The sequence below is a fragment of the Crocodylus siamensis genome, chromosome 2 (assembly GCF_052110815.1).
Source record: "Crocodylus siamensis isolate JL-2025a chromosome 2, ASM5211081v1, whole genome shotgun sequence".
Classification (NCBI taxonomy): domain Eukaryota; kingdom Metazoa; phylum Chordata; order Crocodylia; family Crocodylidae; genus Crocodylus; species Crocodylus siamensis.
This window is the reverse complement of record NC_143396.1, coordinates 96,873,081-96,889,328: the sequence shown is the minus strand read 5'-3', so window position 1 is coordinate 96,889,328 and position 16,248 is coordinate 96,873,081. Positions and strand designations below refer to the sequence as shown.

General features: G+C 39.0%; 1 protein-coding gene across 1 annotated transcript in view; it reads left to right on the top strand.

Moving 5' to 3' along the window:
• Window positions 1-9,199, top strand: part of DCHS2 (dachsous cadherin-related 2) — a 199,974-nt gene extending 190,775 nt beyond the window's left edge. Inside the window, exon 20 of the mRNA XM_090036442.1 lies at window positions 2,549-9,199. Within this exon, the coding sequence (XP_089892568.1) occupies window positions 2,549-5,187 (2,639 nt within the window). The 3' untranslated portion in view covers window positions 5,188-9,199. The remainder of the gene's footprint in view (window positions 1-2,548) is intronic.
• Window positions 9,200-16,248: the final 7,049 nt, after the last annotated feature.

Sequence of the window (16,248 nt, the reverse complement as noted above, 5' to 3'; positions counted from 1 at the left end):
TAGTTTCATATGCCCTAATAGGAGTGCACACGTAGACACTGAGATGTTTACTGGGCAGTTAATAAGGCAGTTCCCCAGTAAACGTCTTGTGTAGATGCACCCTGTGACTAACTTGTTGAAAACAGGTTAACTGTCAAGGTGATATTTGTGGAGGCAGTGCCACACTGAAAAAATTACTTATAGGTTTTTGGCACCAGGTATATGCCAGTGCTTTTCAGAGGATGGGGTTCCTATGAGATATTTACCACCCCTAGATGCTAGAAGAAACCATAGCGCTGACTTAGCAGCAAGTAAAATCTTCTCTACCATAAGGGGTACCACTTGTTGGTGCTGCATGACCTGGTGGATCACAAGAAGATTCTTGTGCACAGATTTTGATAGCACCTGCAATGTGCATGATGCTATGGGATTTGGGGGTTTTGGCATTTTCTTGCTTGAACAATCTACAAAGTTATTCTTTCCCAATGGCATAGTCATCAGCAGGGTGCAAATTCTCACCTAATATCTGAAGTATCCTACCTACTTTGTCCTTTTGTGGCTGAAAAAGTCAAACCCAGACAATGTGGAGGCATACATAACATTCACATATACTGTCAGTATTTTCAGAATAGTGACTGAATGTACATTTGAGAGACCAAAGGGAATAAATAGAACACTGCCTCCCAAATCGTCTGCATGCCAACAGTGGAAACACTGCACATAATAGTGGCCTTTGGTGCTGTCCACAAAGTGTGTGGGGACAGAGGTGAGGTTTTTTTCATGGAGTGTATCCAGCACAGTCTTGGACCCTGTAAGTGATCCCCATAGCTTGAATGCCTCCCAATAAGCAGTATGGTTCCTGGCTTTAGGGAACCTAGGGAAATTAGGGATGGAGTATGTGCTTACATTGTTGGCACATGTGGTGATTAATTGCCTGCCAACACATGTGCAGATGTCTTCAGACTAGGAGTTGACTTTCAGAGCCTTCCATGTGCTGCTTTTCCAAAGTGCACGTTGCACTTTGCTTCCACCAAGGTAGCTGCTGCTGCTCTCTGTTCCTGTCCGAGAACATTAAATATTTTACGCTTTTCAGTTGTCTCATTGATTCCTGTCATGATTTCTGGAGGGTTTTTTGAGGAGGGGAAGGCAAGGCCTTTGAACTCCTATTGACCTTTTAGGGTCCTTAGTAGGTAGGCAGTTTGCTCAGTTGTGAGCCATTGAATACGAGTGGTTTTATTTCTTAGCCTTTGAGGGGCTATACATGAATTGGGTAGGTGAGGCCTTTTGCATGCCTTTTTATGACCAGTTTATTGAGTCATTTGTCTCCCACTGGACTTAATGGTCCTTAGTGAGTAAGCAACTTGCTCAGTTGTGAGTCAGTGAATGTGATTAACTTAGATTCTGCTTAGTCCCTGAAGAGCTTCATAGGCGTTAGAGAGCAGGTTATCTGTAGCAATGCATGGCCTTCTTCCTACTTGGAGCAATGGGGCTTTGAGTCATGCATTGCATGAACTGAATTTTCTTCTTTAGTTCTTCAAGGAAAACATTTTTCTAGGAGTCAGTTCCCTTTTTGCATACACTTAGCAGGTTGACAGGCAAGAGACTGAATTCAATGGGAAATATGAGTAAAATAAATTACAAGCACCAAGATGCAAACAAAGCAAAATAAAATGAAGATAAAACTGAGATAAATAAAATGAAAAAAGAGATGCGAACTAAAACCTCCAGGTCAAAACTGCCAAGCACACAATGCAGCTAGACAAGAGACAAAAATTCTGCAGGTTGAAAACAATGAAGAAAGTGCACCCCCAATTAAAACATTGAAGCAATGTCACTCACAATAGACACAAGTGATGTGAAAACACAAAATGAAAACCTAAGTCATCCAAGGACTTCAGGTGGAATTAAATTCAAAATTAAAATAGACAGATGCACAGTGCACCCAAATAAACTAGGTAAAGAATCTCACAGTACTGCCAGTGAACAGAATACACAGTTCACCAAGAAGAACTGCTTACTAGAGAAGTGTCCTAAGATGCAGGGAATGGACTGAGACCCCATTAATGTTGCCTGCTGCTTGCAAGGCTAGCTGTTGTAGAGAACCTCAGCGAACTCGTAATGACATCATTAGTCTCCGCAGTTCCAGGAACTGGCTGCTTGCTCAAGACAAATATCCTCTCACTCTGATCACAGAGGCAGGCTGAAGAGTAGGGTCATGAGAAAGAAATGCTTGGAGCTAAGAGCACTAGCAAGTATCATCTCAGATTCCTCATAGTAGAGGCATCTCATTGTTGCATTTCCAGAGCACATGTCACCCTTTGCCTGAGTATGCTGGGACTTTGTTCAGCCCCAGGACAGAGTCCTTGTCTAGTGAATCCCTAGCCTCAGAGAGATGGCACTATAATGATAGAATGCTTGACCTTGCAATTTTAAGAAATTTAATTTCTTCTCATGTAACACACACACATCTGATTGGCTCTTCAAATGTGTCTGTACAACATAGGCTCCTATTGGCTGTAGGTACTTTAATTATTGTGGCTTTACTTATTATATTTTATTTTATTTTCAGGCTCAATATTCACTACCCAACCAGTGACATACTCAGGCAAAAATTCAGTTATTCAGCTTCTTATTGAAGCCAAAGACAGTGGAAACCCTGCTTTGACTGCTGTTACTTCAGTGGAGATACAGGTACAGGATGTAAATAACTATGCTCCTCAGTTTACCATGGTACTATATAATCTCAGCGTGAGTGAAGATGCCACAGTTGGAAAAACACTTCTTACATTTTCAGCCATTGACTATGATTGGGAGCATGACAATGCATACATTGAATATTCTGTTATCAGTGGCAATGCTGATAATCAATTCCATGTGGAAACAAGTGTCAGTAAATCAGAAACATCTTACAAGTTGGTTGGCAATCTTGTTTTGAGTAGGAGACTGGATAGGGAAACAGCTTCTTCTCACAGTTTGGTCATTCTTGCTTTTGACCATGGAACACCTTCTTTGAAATCTACTGCTACCGTATTGATAACTGTACTAGATATTAATGATAATCCTCCAATATTTAGTAGTCTGGAGTATCACATTCATGTCAAAGAAAGTATCCCAGTAGGTAGTCGTATTATTATGGTCTCAGCCAATGACTCAGATGCTGGAACCAATGCTGAAATCACTTATAACATAATCTCTGGAAATGAGAAAGGCCTCTTTCGATTAGATGGAAAAACTGGCTCTGTAGATTTGATTAGAAGCTTGGATTATGAGGATACTATGACATTCACTTTGACTGTTCTAGCCTCTGATGGAGGTATCAGTGTAAAAAATGTGGCTTTTTCGGTTCTTTTCCTTAAAATCCTGGATGACAATGATTATGCCCCACTGTTTTTGTTTCCAAGTCTGAACTGTGTTATCAGCGAAAATCTTCCTCCCTTTTCTTCTGTGTGCACAGTTAATGCACTGGATCTTGATACAGGTCCCTATGGACATCTTTCTTACTCCATCCAATCTTCATGTTTGACCAATCGTGGAATTCCTCGAGATCATGACATGTTTTTCATAGATCCTTTGACAGGAGATATCCATACAAAACAAATACTTGACTATGAAAGTCAAAATAAATACTGTTTCATAGCCCAGGCAAAAGACAAAGGTGACTCAATAGCTACCCTAACAGTTCAGGTGGATGTTGATGGGACAGATGAGTTTGATCCTGTTTTTACCCAAAATCAATATTTTTTTGATCTTCCTGAAAAAAATGAAGCAGGTCAATTGGTTGGCAAAGTGGTAGCATCAGATAATGATGGCGGACTGGATGGAATTATTCATTATTCCCTGCTGAAGTTTTCTGAGTTCTTTTCTGTGAATCAGACTAATGGAAATATTTACTTGACTAGAACACTTCACCAAAAGAAAAGCAATAACCAAAGGAAAGATGGCACCCTTGAATTCTTAATAAGAGCACACAGCCCAAAACTTGGCTCTAAGTCTACTGTATGTAGCGTATTAGTAAATGTTTCCAACTCTCCTGAGAGCTATTCTGTTATATCTGCATACAGCCTATCTGTTAGCCTTACTGTCTCCTTTGTGGTATTCCTGCTTCTTACCATCAGTCTTATTGCACTTATTCTGAGATACAAACGAAAAGACATGATGAAGTCCTGCATGAAAAAAGAAACATCTTCATCAGCTGCTGATTTTAATTTGACCAGCAAAGATAATCTCTCTAAGGACTGCCAGAAAATACAGGAAACTGAGAGAAGTATACTTCCCATGGGTTCAATAACAGAATGGTTGAGCTTGGTAGGCATCAGAGAAAAGAAGGATATTGGTAATCCCTGCAGGCTCTCAGACTCAAGTGGCCATGGTTCAGCAGAAGGGGTAACTGCCGAAGACGAGGAAATCAAAAGGATTAATGAGCACCCTTTTCGAGCAAGTTCTGGCTCAGCCTTAAGTGAACGAGGATCACGTGTGCCAGACTCGGGAATTCCAACGGATTCTGACCAACTGTCCTGTCAATCTGGAGAAACTGATGTAGTGGTTGCCACTCAGAGTGCAGAGAGCATCCATGCCGACAAGGATGAAGGTGGCAGAGAACGCTGTGACACAAACTATACCCATAAGAAAATGGTGTCTCAAACGCTTAAAAAAATAGGGATACAAGAGAAACACATAATGACAGATGTTACAAGAGAATATATCTTCATCTCCGGTCATCAGGACTCCCAATGTGGATCACTTGCGACCCTTGTAGCCTCTGACGAGGATCTCCAAGGCAGTAATAACTGGGATTACTTGCTCAGTTGGGAGCCCAGATTTCAGCCTTTTGCCTCTGTGTTTAATGATATTGCAAAACTGAAAGATGAAAATTTACAAATTCATAGCTTTCCCAACGAGAAGAAATCTTTTATTTTCCCACCTCCCTTGATCACGTCAGTAGCTCAGCCTGGCATAAGGACAGTACCACCACGAATGCCAAATATAATACCAGGGCAGACATTTAAAAACTATCCTCGCTCTCCTGTTCTCCTCCATAATATTAAATGCCCTGCACCAGCTATGACCCCCAGTTTTTCTCCTTCTCTTTCTTTACTTACCATGCAGACTCCTGCAATTTCTCCAGTAGTGTCAGATGTAGAACTGATTGAAATATGTCTGACTGGGCCAACTCATGAACTTGCTGCAGAGGAAGAAGTTCAAGTGTAGATTATCAATCACTGATAAAACATGAAAGGGACATCTGACTTAAAGTATGCTTTGCTACTGCTTAGCAAGAAAAACATGCATGTCAGCTACATCATCCGTATTTTCATTCTGTTTTTATGATATAAAATGTAATAGGTAATTTAGTTTTCAATTTTCTAACTACTTACCCTGTTCTTCAAAAATATACTCTAGACCTGTAAGGTTTTCCCCTTACTTATCTTATTCCATCTCTCAATTTCCATGGTTTCTGAAGCAGGTACATATACCTAAGTATCATATAGTGAGTTTGACTGACTACTTTGTTTTATCAGGAGAGATCTCTGTAACGGTATATTGTAATTAATGATTTATTGTGGAAGATCTTAATTTCAAATGCTGGTTACTGGTCAGGGTGCCATTTAATACGTATACTCTGGGTTAGGATTTGACTGTAGCCCTAGCTGTAGATCTTTGCCACTAGAAAGGAGACTCTGCCAGCTACCTGCAGACTCCATTTGTGTAAAGGAATCACACTTGATTTAGGGTTGATCTAGCAGCTTCTTTGTTGCCCTCTCTTTGGTCTTATGAATGTTCCCAAGAAGCCACTATATCTGACTGGGAATGTGGCTACTTGATCATCCCCTTGGGGATATGGGAAACAAGGTGTAAAATAAAAGCAGTCTACTTCCTCTGAATTCTGTCAGAAGGTGACTTGGTCCCATTAAGTATTGGGACTGAAGAAGTATAAAGGTCCCATAAAGTCATCTGTGCTGCCTCACTTAGCATGTCAGCTGGGCCAGAGAACATAGCCTAGCTTGTTACAAGTACCATATACACATCACATTTTGTATATGTATGTGTACCCAGACATACACACATGTACACATGCCTCTTGTGTTTATCTGTGTGTATGTGTATGTGTGTGCGTACTGGATCAAACTAAACAAAATATACACAAAGTAGTTCTACACTGACATCTAGCTCCCTCAATGTATATATAAAAGTCATCGGTACTTATTTTGCATCACATTAAATAGAAGTGAAATACAGGAAATAACTGTACAAATACATGGCCTGCAAAGTACATGACTGGCATAGTCCTGTCAAGGTGTCCAGTCTTTTGGGATCAGCAGATATATCATGTGTTATGATTTTTCAGTGGTTTTCCCCAGAATCACACAAATGTGGATTCTTTCTGCATACAGATGGAGTCACTCATAAATTACCTATAAATAAAATACTGTTGTATGTCTACATTCCAGAAAGAGAAACACTCAAGGTAGTTTTAAATGAAGTTCTACACAAACCAATTTACCTTCATCTTGTCACAGTAAATTAGCCTATATGGAGACCATACTGGCATGGCTAAACTGCTTTAGAAGCCAACTTAGTTTTGGAATCTCTATGCTATGTGGCAACATGTAGTAGAGATATATTATAAGAGTTTGTGGGCAACATCAAATGTTTACAAGAAAAAAAATTAGAATCAGCCAAAGCCTATGCCAGGAATGGGGAAGCAAAGGAAAAAAGTCACTTCAAATTAGTATCTGAATATGGGCCATTATCTGAGAATGCTTTGGGTCACTAGATTGACCGCCTCAGGGTTACATCCTTAGATTTCTTTCTAAGGACGGCAGAGTATATTTTTCCATTTTGTATTGTCACAAGATGCATGTCTTGTTATTGACATTTCAAGGTTAATTTATGAACTTTCACACCAAATAGTTTTGGCTTTTGCTTTGTACTGTAGTTACTTTTTGCAACTAACTCGGCAAAATTAATTTATGAACTGTGTATCAATGGAAATGTATGTATATAAAAACTAAGCAAAACTAAATGTTATGCTAACAACCTATGTAATTGCATAGCTAAAATAACAATATTTTAAAATTAATGTTATATATTTTTTCTACTATAGTTTAAAAGTTATCCACATAAACGTATCTTTTGCCTGTTAAGATTAAAATGTCTGCTACCTGTTCAGTCTGATTTTGGTACATGAAGCAATTGCTATTATAATGAAATATGTTCATTTTGGGGTTCAGTTATATACAGTAACAGTTTCAGGAGATTTTAATGTTACATCTTACTGCATTATCTGTATGCTCAACTGTTTAATTAATATTACTTTAAAACCCCAAACTCACAATAGCTCTGAAGAAGGAGGAGTGAACATTTTAATTCATATTCTGGAAGCCATCTTCAGGCATGGATGGTCAATGGGAAAATAAACATTTTATTTAGCGTGTACGTGTTTGATCATTCACATTAGAAAATATGAAGTGAAAGCTAAGAAAACAGTATTGCCTAGGTACTTAGGCAGTAGAAATTTTTCTTTGCTACTATCACTGTTGCTGCTGGAATAAGATTAGCTCCAGAAATCTTCAAAAAAGCTAGTGACATTCAGATAGGGCACTAGTTTAGCTGAGCGACCAGCAGGAGTGTATGTGGAAAATGAATTAACTGATAAAGTCTGAAACAAGTTTGGATACACAGAGCACATCAGTAAGCATGCCAGATTGATTGACAGAGATATGAAAGATTTCTCTTATGCATAGTGACAGTTGGTGGTATACACAGAAATAGGTAGACAAGTCAAAATGTGAAAAATAGATTTGAAGTCCTGAATCTAGGAAGACACAGTACAACTGAAACAGATCAGAGAAATAAAAAGCAGAAATGCTCCATTGATTTGATTGTGAATCTAAACAGACTCTCCAGTGCACCATGTTTAATAGCATTCCACTCAAAATATTACCTCTACTGAGCCGCTTTATGCTAGATTGCTGTCATTATCAGTCATGCATGTACAATTGAAAATTCTGTGTTTTGTTACATTGAATGAAACCAGTATGGCAATATAGTAAATGATTGGGCAATATATTTATAATAGCTCCCAGGTGAATCTATAAGGGGATAGCACACCACACTGTACGCTTCCAGCCGCATAGGCAGATGCTGCTACAAACTGTACTGTAGGGTAGACAGCTTCAATAATGTGCATGTTGTCAATGTAACAACCATATAAAGAAATCTTAGCCCCTCCCCCCCCGACCTACATGTGAAAGGTAAAGGCACAATGGGGTCTAATGCATGGTCCACAAAATTGTGCCTCCTGGCATGCCACACATTCAGGGGGAGCCTGATCCCATGGTGCCCTGCTGGGATCCAGAGTCTGCAGCTGCCCCGTGCTGCTGGGGCTGAGAGTCCCCTCCGTTATAGAACTCCCAGTCCTGGCTGTGCATGGGGCACCCCTGTAGCTGGGAGCCTGGTCAGCTGCAACCTCCCACCTGCAGAGCCAGATACTGTTACACATGCAACTTAAAGCTGAATAACAACAACCTGTAAGGTTAATACACCTTTTCCAGCAATAATTTTATAACTGGTTGGAGCTTGTTATGGCATGATAGTTAATTTGCACATGTTGCTGGTCTAAATTAATTGTGCAGTTAATCATAGTTATAGCATGCAGTGGTGGGGCTTATATTAATTTAACCACTAGTTGATTCCACAAGGTCCACAGTCACCTGCAGTTTCCCAATGACCTCATAGCTTGAGAGTTGTCTCAAGAGAAGGTTTAATTTGCTCCTTTTAAAACCTTTCTCATAGTAAAGGAAATAATAAGTTATAGGTTTGGTCCCAACTATGGCACTTTGTTTTCAGAATTCATGCCACTTTTCCTACATTTCACCTGAAAAATGAGCAAACCAATTATCTCGTCCTTGTAGTGCCTTCCTGCTTTCCACAGCGACAGCTTTTTCAATGCCTTTTTGAAAGGATTCAATACTGCTTACATCTTCTTTGTCATATGCATGCTGTGCTCAAGAGATAACAGGTCCAAGATATTTTGTGCTTCATTGAATTTTTCCAATGACCTTTTCTTTCTAATTTACACCTTTATTAATATTATATCTAAGACGGAACAACATTATGCTAAGATACTGCCGTCTCATGTATGGTTGAGCTTAAGAATGTGAACGTAGAATGCAAGTGTCTGCAATAAATCTTTTATCAGTTCTTTTAACATAACTGTTTTCTTCCTAAGTAAACAGTGTAATTTGTATAATTTATCAAGAGTTTACTATTAAACTTGCCTCAAACAAGCTATGTTACTTGCCATGCTGCACATGAATTTTAGCACTTTGGAGGAGATACAGAACTTGTTAGTGGAAAATCATATTAAGATCAAAATGCATAAGCTATAAAATGAAAGACAGTTGTCTGTTCTGGAATTTTGGCTCCCTGCCATTCTGGATTTGCTTGTTGGCAGCCTTGAAAACACTGGTGTAAATCAGTACCAAATGCACATCAAAATTCCATAAACCGGTAGTAATCATTAAATTGGCATTCAAGTAGATTTCTCTGCAAAGAAAACACCCTTCATATCTTCAGCAGATCTATCATTTAGGAACTATAAAAATATTAACCAATGGCTACCTTTTTTAAAATCCAGTTTCACTAAAAATGCATCCCCATTCCTAAATTTAGTATTGTACTAATTTCTAAAGTATTATTTGTCATTTATGTTTTGTTTCCTCAGGTTCTTTGTACTACACACCCTTTTTTTCTTTGACACGCACATAATTCTGGAGAGTTCTACAAATCTGTTCTTGTAATTCTGTATCTCTTTGCTAATATATACACATGCATGTGTACTCATAATATACCTTTAAAATACTGTAAGGCAAATACAGCAGTCCTTCTTCAGTCAGAACTCTCATTAAAACATGACAGTCGGAACCAATGTGCTGCTATTGTCCACTTACCATTGTGCCTATGTCAACAATTACAGTAACAGGCAGCGGAGGAAAGTCATTTGCAAAAAAAGAGGGTCAGAATTTCCTAGGAAGTTTTAAATAGATGTTCTTACATATTAAGAAACCAGGTTAAGATGCTGCTTTGGCTCATAAACTATGCTAACTACTATACGCCAAAGTGGATTTAGGCATCTAAGTGAAATCTTATCCTACCCTGCTTGGGTATCTGAAAAACAGCTAATACAAAAGTGGATAGATTCTCCTCTTTACTGATTTATTTTTTACTTAGTCTTGAAACAAAGATGATGGTGTGTTACAAACGTATGCATTTTTTTCAAGGTGGAAAAGAAGTTCACTTAAAGTCTTACTAGATATAATAGGATCTGGTCCTTTGTTTAGATACATTACTCCATTTATAGTGTTCCACGATGTACTAAGTATGAGTATCTTTGAAAGCCACACCTTAATATTAAGAACTAGAATGAGATTGGTATAATGGTACAACTGACATCATTTGACACATAAACAAGAAAGGAACTTGTAAAAATATTTGTAGGAGAAGAGGGGAACTGATGGCAATTTTATTTGGAGATCTACATTTAGAGTTCAGCTTATCTGACAAGAAAATTGAGTTTGAAGATTACCGCCTGTTAACTACCTTACTCTTTATATAACAAAGTGAACATACTATATGACAGTGGTTCCCAAATTTTTTTATGTGGCTGCAAGCAATGTCAGAGGGTCTCACAGGCAATATGCTACCCATGAATAATGTGTTGGGGATCCTTGTACTATGGCAGAGTGTAGCCTGTAACCATTTATGATCAAGAAAAGCCCAGGACTACAATAACATAGGTGCTGAAAAACCAAACTAAGCTGCCTTGCCAGAGCTTTCTGGGATAGTTGCAAGAGCCATGTTTTGTAAAAATTTGACTTGAAATTCCCACAACATGCATAAAATGTGGATGCTCCCATGTGGAAGGGGACAGTGAAGAAAGAAAAAGGTGGTGTTCTCCCCTACCTTGGGGGTCTTCAAGAGGAAACTGGACAAGCACCTAGCTGGGGTTGTCTGACTCCAGCACTCTTTCCTGCCCAGGGCAGGGGATTGGTGCCCAGGGCTGGTCACTTGATGACCTAGTGAAGTCCCTTCTGGCCCTAATATCTATGAATATATGAAAAAGCTTATATTCATATTTTCCGTCTAATAAAACCTATTTTGATTTTACACTTTCGATCCATTTGTCATAAATATGAACATTCCAAATGCTTTCTCCCTTTTAAAATGTGTGAAATATACTGTAAAGACAACTTAAAATATGTAGATAGGTACCCAAGATGTCACAAGTGTTAAGCTTTTCTTTTCTTATGTCTTACTGGTAATTTGAGCAATGTAAAGAGCTTTGAAAACATCCAGGTAAAATCAGTCATCAGGGTCTCTGATCTTTGTTTGAATAAGGCTGAATGCCCCTGATGCAGCACCAGGAAAGAACCCTTATGCCTGAAAATGTAGATGTTGAGACAAAGGGCTGCAATGATTTACTGAATGAATTGAAACTTTGCTTAAAATGCCTTTACTGTTAGAGGAGCACTAATATTTTTGAACATCAGGATGAAAATGGAGGACAGCAGCACCACAAAATATTTAAAAAACTGGCAGCTGCATCAGAGCCAGTGTCACCATAACTATGTGAAATTAAACCTAAAACTTAGCATCATTTTACACTTCAGAATATTTAATGCAGCCCCAACTGCCTGAGCTAAAACTGTAGGCGGTTGTGAAGATGTTGACATTTGAACAGATGTCAGCAATCTTAGGAAATCTAAGTTGGGCTGTAGATTGAGAGCTGGGCAGCTAATGGTGATTGTTACATGAAAGCAACATGCGAATATAAATCTGAGTAAGGCCCCAAGTCAATAAAGTTAAGAATTTTTACATCATTATTAGGGTGGGAGGGGTGTGGAGCAGTAGAAGTCTGGTCCAACTATGTTTTGTTGTAACTTTTCAAATTCTGAATTTAAATCAGTTTTGAAACCTCTACTGCAGTGCCATTTTCAAGACAGCTTAGTAATGAATGGAACTAGTATTGGCTTTGCATTTGGCTGTTTGCATCTTACTCAGAAACTCTTTTTTCAGGTTCAGCATAACTTGGAATTTGGAGCTCTCCATTTTCATTAAAAAAAAAAAAAACCTGAAAATTTTGGGGGTGTAATCCAACAACCCGAGATTTCCACAGATTTTAGTGGGTCTTGGAAAAGGAGATTGTACCTGGAAGAAATGGATAACATGTGTTCCTTGCTAGTACCATAATAAGATTCATTAGCAGCAGAGATCTGGTTCCCTGAGGTGCAGGGGATATAAACCAGCTTTATATGAGCTTTAAAGAAAGAGAAAGCAAGAGTCTGGGTAGAAAATAGAACAAGTGTGAGGGATTTGCCTTGTAACTCATGATGATTGATGCTCGCCTTACCTCATGTGCTTATTTTGGCCTACAGTTTATGGAAGTCTCTTGGGCCTTAAAGAAGTAGGAAACTTATTGCCGCTGTATTCTGATCTTAAATATCCTACAGTCTGGGTGCATCTACATGAGACATTCACTGTGGAGTTGCCTAATTAGCTCCGCGGTAAAACGGCACTGTCTAACGTGTGGTGCTGTTAGGATGGAATAAACGAATTGACTTCACTACAACAGTTATTTCTCGGTAGCAACATACATGTAGATGCTGACAGGGCTGGCTGGGGCATGAGGGTGCTCCAGTGAGGGGGCTGCCTGCCATTCTAGCTCCACGCTTGAGCACCCTTGTGCCCCAGCCCGCTCCTCCACAGCGCATTGAGCCAGATTGGAGGAGTTCTGGGCGCGCAAGCTGAGCTCCCGGGCTCCCTGCCAGCCGGGGCTGCTCCAACCCAACTCAGCGTGCTGTGATTCTGGGCACACATGCGAATGCAGCACCTACAAGCAATAAACTATGGCGCAAACTGCACCAGAGTTTATTGTTGTGCATTAATAACACATATAAATGTGCCCTCTGTTGTACTATCTGCTGCTAACTGGTTTGACATAGAATAACTGTGCCTTCAAATAAATGAGGTTGTTCTTCAAACTGATCCTAATGGTTGCTAACATTGAACTGGAAAGGTTCATGAAGACCCATTAAAAAAGTGCAGTTTGTCCAGCCTTTGTCTTCCTTTTCACTCATTTTACATTGTGATGTAGCCTTATAGAACATGACTGGTTTAGCTTCTCAAGCCAATGATTGACCATGTACCTCACTGGATTGAGACAGTCCAGAGGTTTCAGAAGCCCACCAAGTACACTCTGGCAGCAGCTGCAGAGAACCAGTGGTCCTAACTATAACTAACTGTTGTATGAAAGATATTGTACTTGATCAGCAATACATTTGAACTCTTCTGTTTTTACTGCAGATTTTTTCCATATTTTGATTAAATGTTTCAGTGTAAATAGTCTTCATCCCTCATATGTTTTTTATAACTTAGTTTCTAATAACTACAATTTAGTGATTTCAATCCCTAATCGGTTAAGGTGTGAAACCAAGAAATGAGTGTTTCTCATTAAAAGACTACAGTGTGTTCCATCAATATAATTAAATATGAATTGGGGTTTAGCAATTTAGAGCCTCCTTTTACCAAACAGTTTCTGGATGGGATTTAATGAGATATTTTATGGCTCCAAATACATTTAGTTAAACAGCTATTTTTATATCACACAAATGGAAAGTAATCAGGATAGGTGAATACAAGAAGTCCTTGTAAAGACACTATTATAAGCCAAGGATGACATCATGGTACTTGCATCTTGAAACATTAGATTTAGTGAAAGGAATTTCTATCCACCTGTTTGAGAGGTTTAGTACTTAAAAGGATCTGGTTTTAACACTAGTAGAAAATGTTGCTAAGAGCATAAAACTATTTGTATCCATGCCTTTCTCATTTATGTTATAGGCCCTTATTATTACTACATCCACTTTAAGGCCTATATATGGTGCTGGAGTGCCCTGACCTCATTGCAAAGTATCATATAGCAAGTATGTTGGATTCTATGGCCATATCTGCATAGTGAACTTAAGGTATGTGATGTCTGAAAGGGGCTAATTAGCACCAATGAGTGATAGGGCTTAGTGTACACTGTAGAATATGGTATGTTTGCTTCTAAAATTGTTCTTCTTCAAGCTAATTAATTAGCCTTCTCATTGTGCTGCAGAATAATGGCAGCATTGCTTCTGGTTAGTAGGCAGAACTGCAATAATGGTAGCACTTAGTAGCCTAATAAAAATGAAGGCGTCATCCATTTTGGTTTGCAGCTTTCTCAGTGATGCCAAGAACTGCATGCAGTATAGTATGTAATGATCTTTATCCGAAAACCATTCCACTGAAAACTTAGATTTGAATATCTTTTGAGAGGAGATCATAAATTCTTAGAATAGAAGTGATAGGTGAAGAAAAACAGGCCCTTATCTGGTCTATAGCTTGCTGAATGTAATATGAAGCTTTCCACTGCCTTCAATGTATGTGTCCAGATATGCGTAGATGTTTGGTTCCCTGGGGACAACTAGCAGTGGCGCACCTTGCACCACAGCTACTTGTCTCCGGAGAACACCCAAGCCACATGAGCTTTGCACAGCAAGCTACCGGGGGCGGTAGGGAAGGCTGAGACCAGTACTGGGTTGGCCCCAGCAGCCTTACCTGAGGTTCTAGGGGCCTCCTGGTCTGCAGCTATGGCGTTTCTGCCACACAAAGCATGGCTCTGGGCAGTCCGGCTCCTCTTTTCAGCAGCGCTTGCTGCCTGAGTGTATGCTGCACCCCTTTTTTCCTGCAGGTTTTTTGACCCCTGTGGTCAAAATAACAGTGAGGAAAAAACACAGCTCATGCTCAGGTAGTGCACCCTTGCAGCCCAGGGAACACCAGACTGTGTGTTATGTGGCACTACAAATGTGTTTGCGGTACCACATACTGCACGACCACACATACCTGGAAGCGCCCAATAGGTTTTACATCAGAGTCTTTTAATGAGACTTATTATTTAAGAAGAGCCTCCATAACCTCCCTGGTGTACACTATAGAATACTTTATGGTATGTTTGCTTCTAAAATTGTTCTTCCTCTTCCTCTCCTTTTTTACATGCTGGTCATTAGCTCGCTAGGTTATTACCCCATGTAGACAGCTGCATTTTATACAGAATAGATTTTGTTTGTATATAATGAGATTACATTTGTCTCTTAATTCCAGTAACCTGATCTCTTCTTCTTGATCTTTAGCCTTTGCTTATTTTGTTTCCAATTCCTTTATTTCCCTTTCTGTCTCTTCTAATTTATCATTCGACTCCCTCTTTAGCTGAGGTAACCAAGATAATTTGGCTCTTATTAAATGAGTCCCATGCCCTGAGAACAAATGAGACTGAACTCTGATAAGTTTACTTTTTTCTAACTGTGTTTACTGAAAAGTTTATTGACATAATACTCATTCAAAGATTTTTTCACCACTTTCTTCAGTAACAGTAGTAACTGCATGCCCAAATATATACTAAAAAGTATGTACTCTTATTTTTCTAACTAGAATATCTGTCTTGTTTGGCAACACTAATGGCTATTGAATGGCTAGAATGAAGGTATATATTCATCTTCCTGTATGGACATTTGACACATTTACTCCAGAGTAAATTGACTTCAGTCAGAAAAGTGGAGTAAACACAAAATGTACCGCCCTACCACACAGTTAATTTCTCTTCCCAAGGTAAAGTTATCCCAGTGTAAAATCTGCAGTTATTTTATCCTTGTGTGACTTAAATGTGAAGTGTTGCACATCTGGACCTGTAGTCAGTGTCATCCAAGAACTGTCCTTTCTGCAATGCAAACTTGCTTCCTACCTCCACTCATTGGTGAAGCATTATAATACTGACTACTGAGGGCAGCTGGTCTTGAGTCTACTACTTGTTATTGCATTAATTTATTACAGTGTAAATTCTGAGGTAAATTACTCCATGGTAATCATGTCATACATCCACACCCCTCATTTTTAGCTTCTCTCCACCCATTTTTCTTCATTTGTCAGTACCTTTCTCAAAAAATTTTATGATATTAAGATGATGTTTTGTCTGCTTCCAGAAACAAATTTACTTTAGATTGTTTCAGCAAAATGCCTAGCTTTTATTTTCAGTCATTTCTGAATTCTTTATTAATAAGAATCTACCTGCATTTGTCTAATGTGATATTTCAGCAGCAGTGTTGCTTATGTCTGTAAATAAAGAAGATAAAGAGATAAATAAAAATGATGATATCAGGAGATTGTGAAAGGAAAGGGAAGACAAAGAGC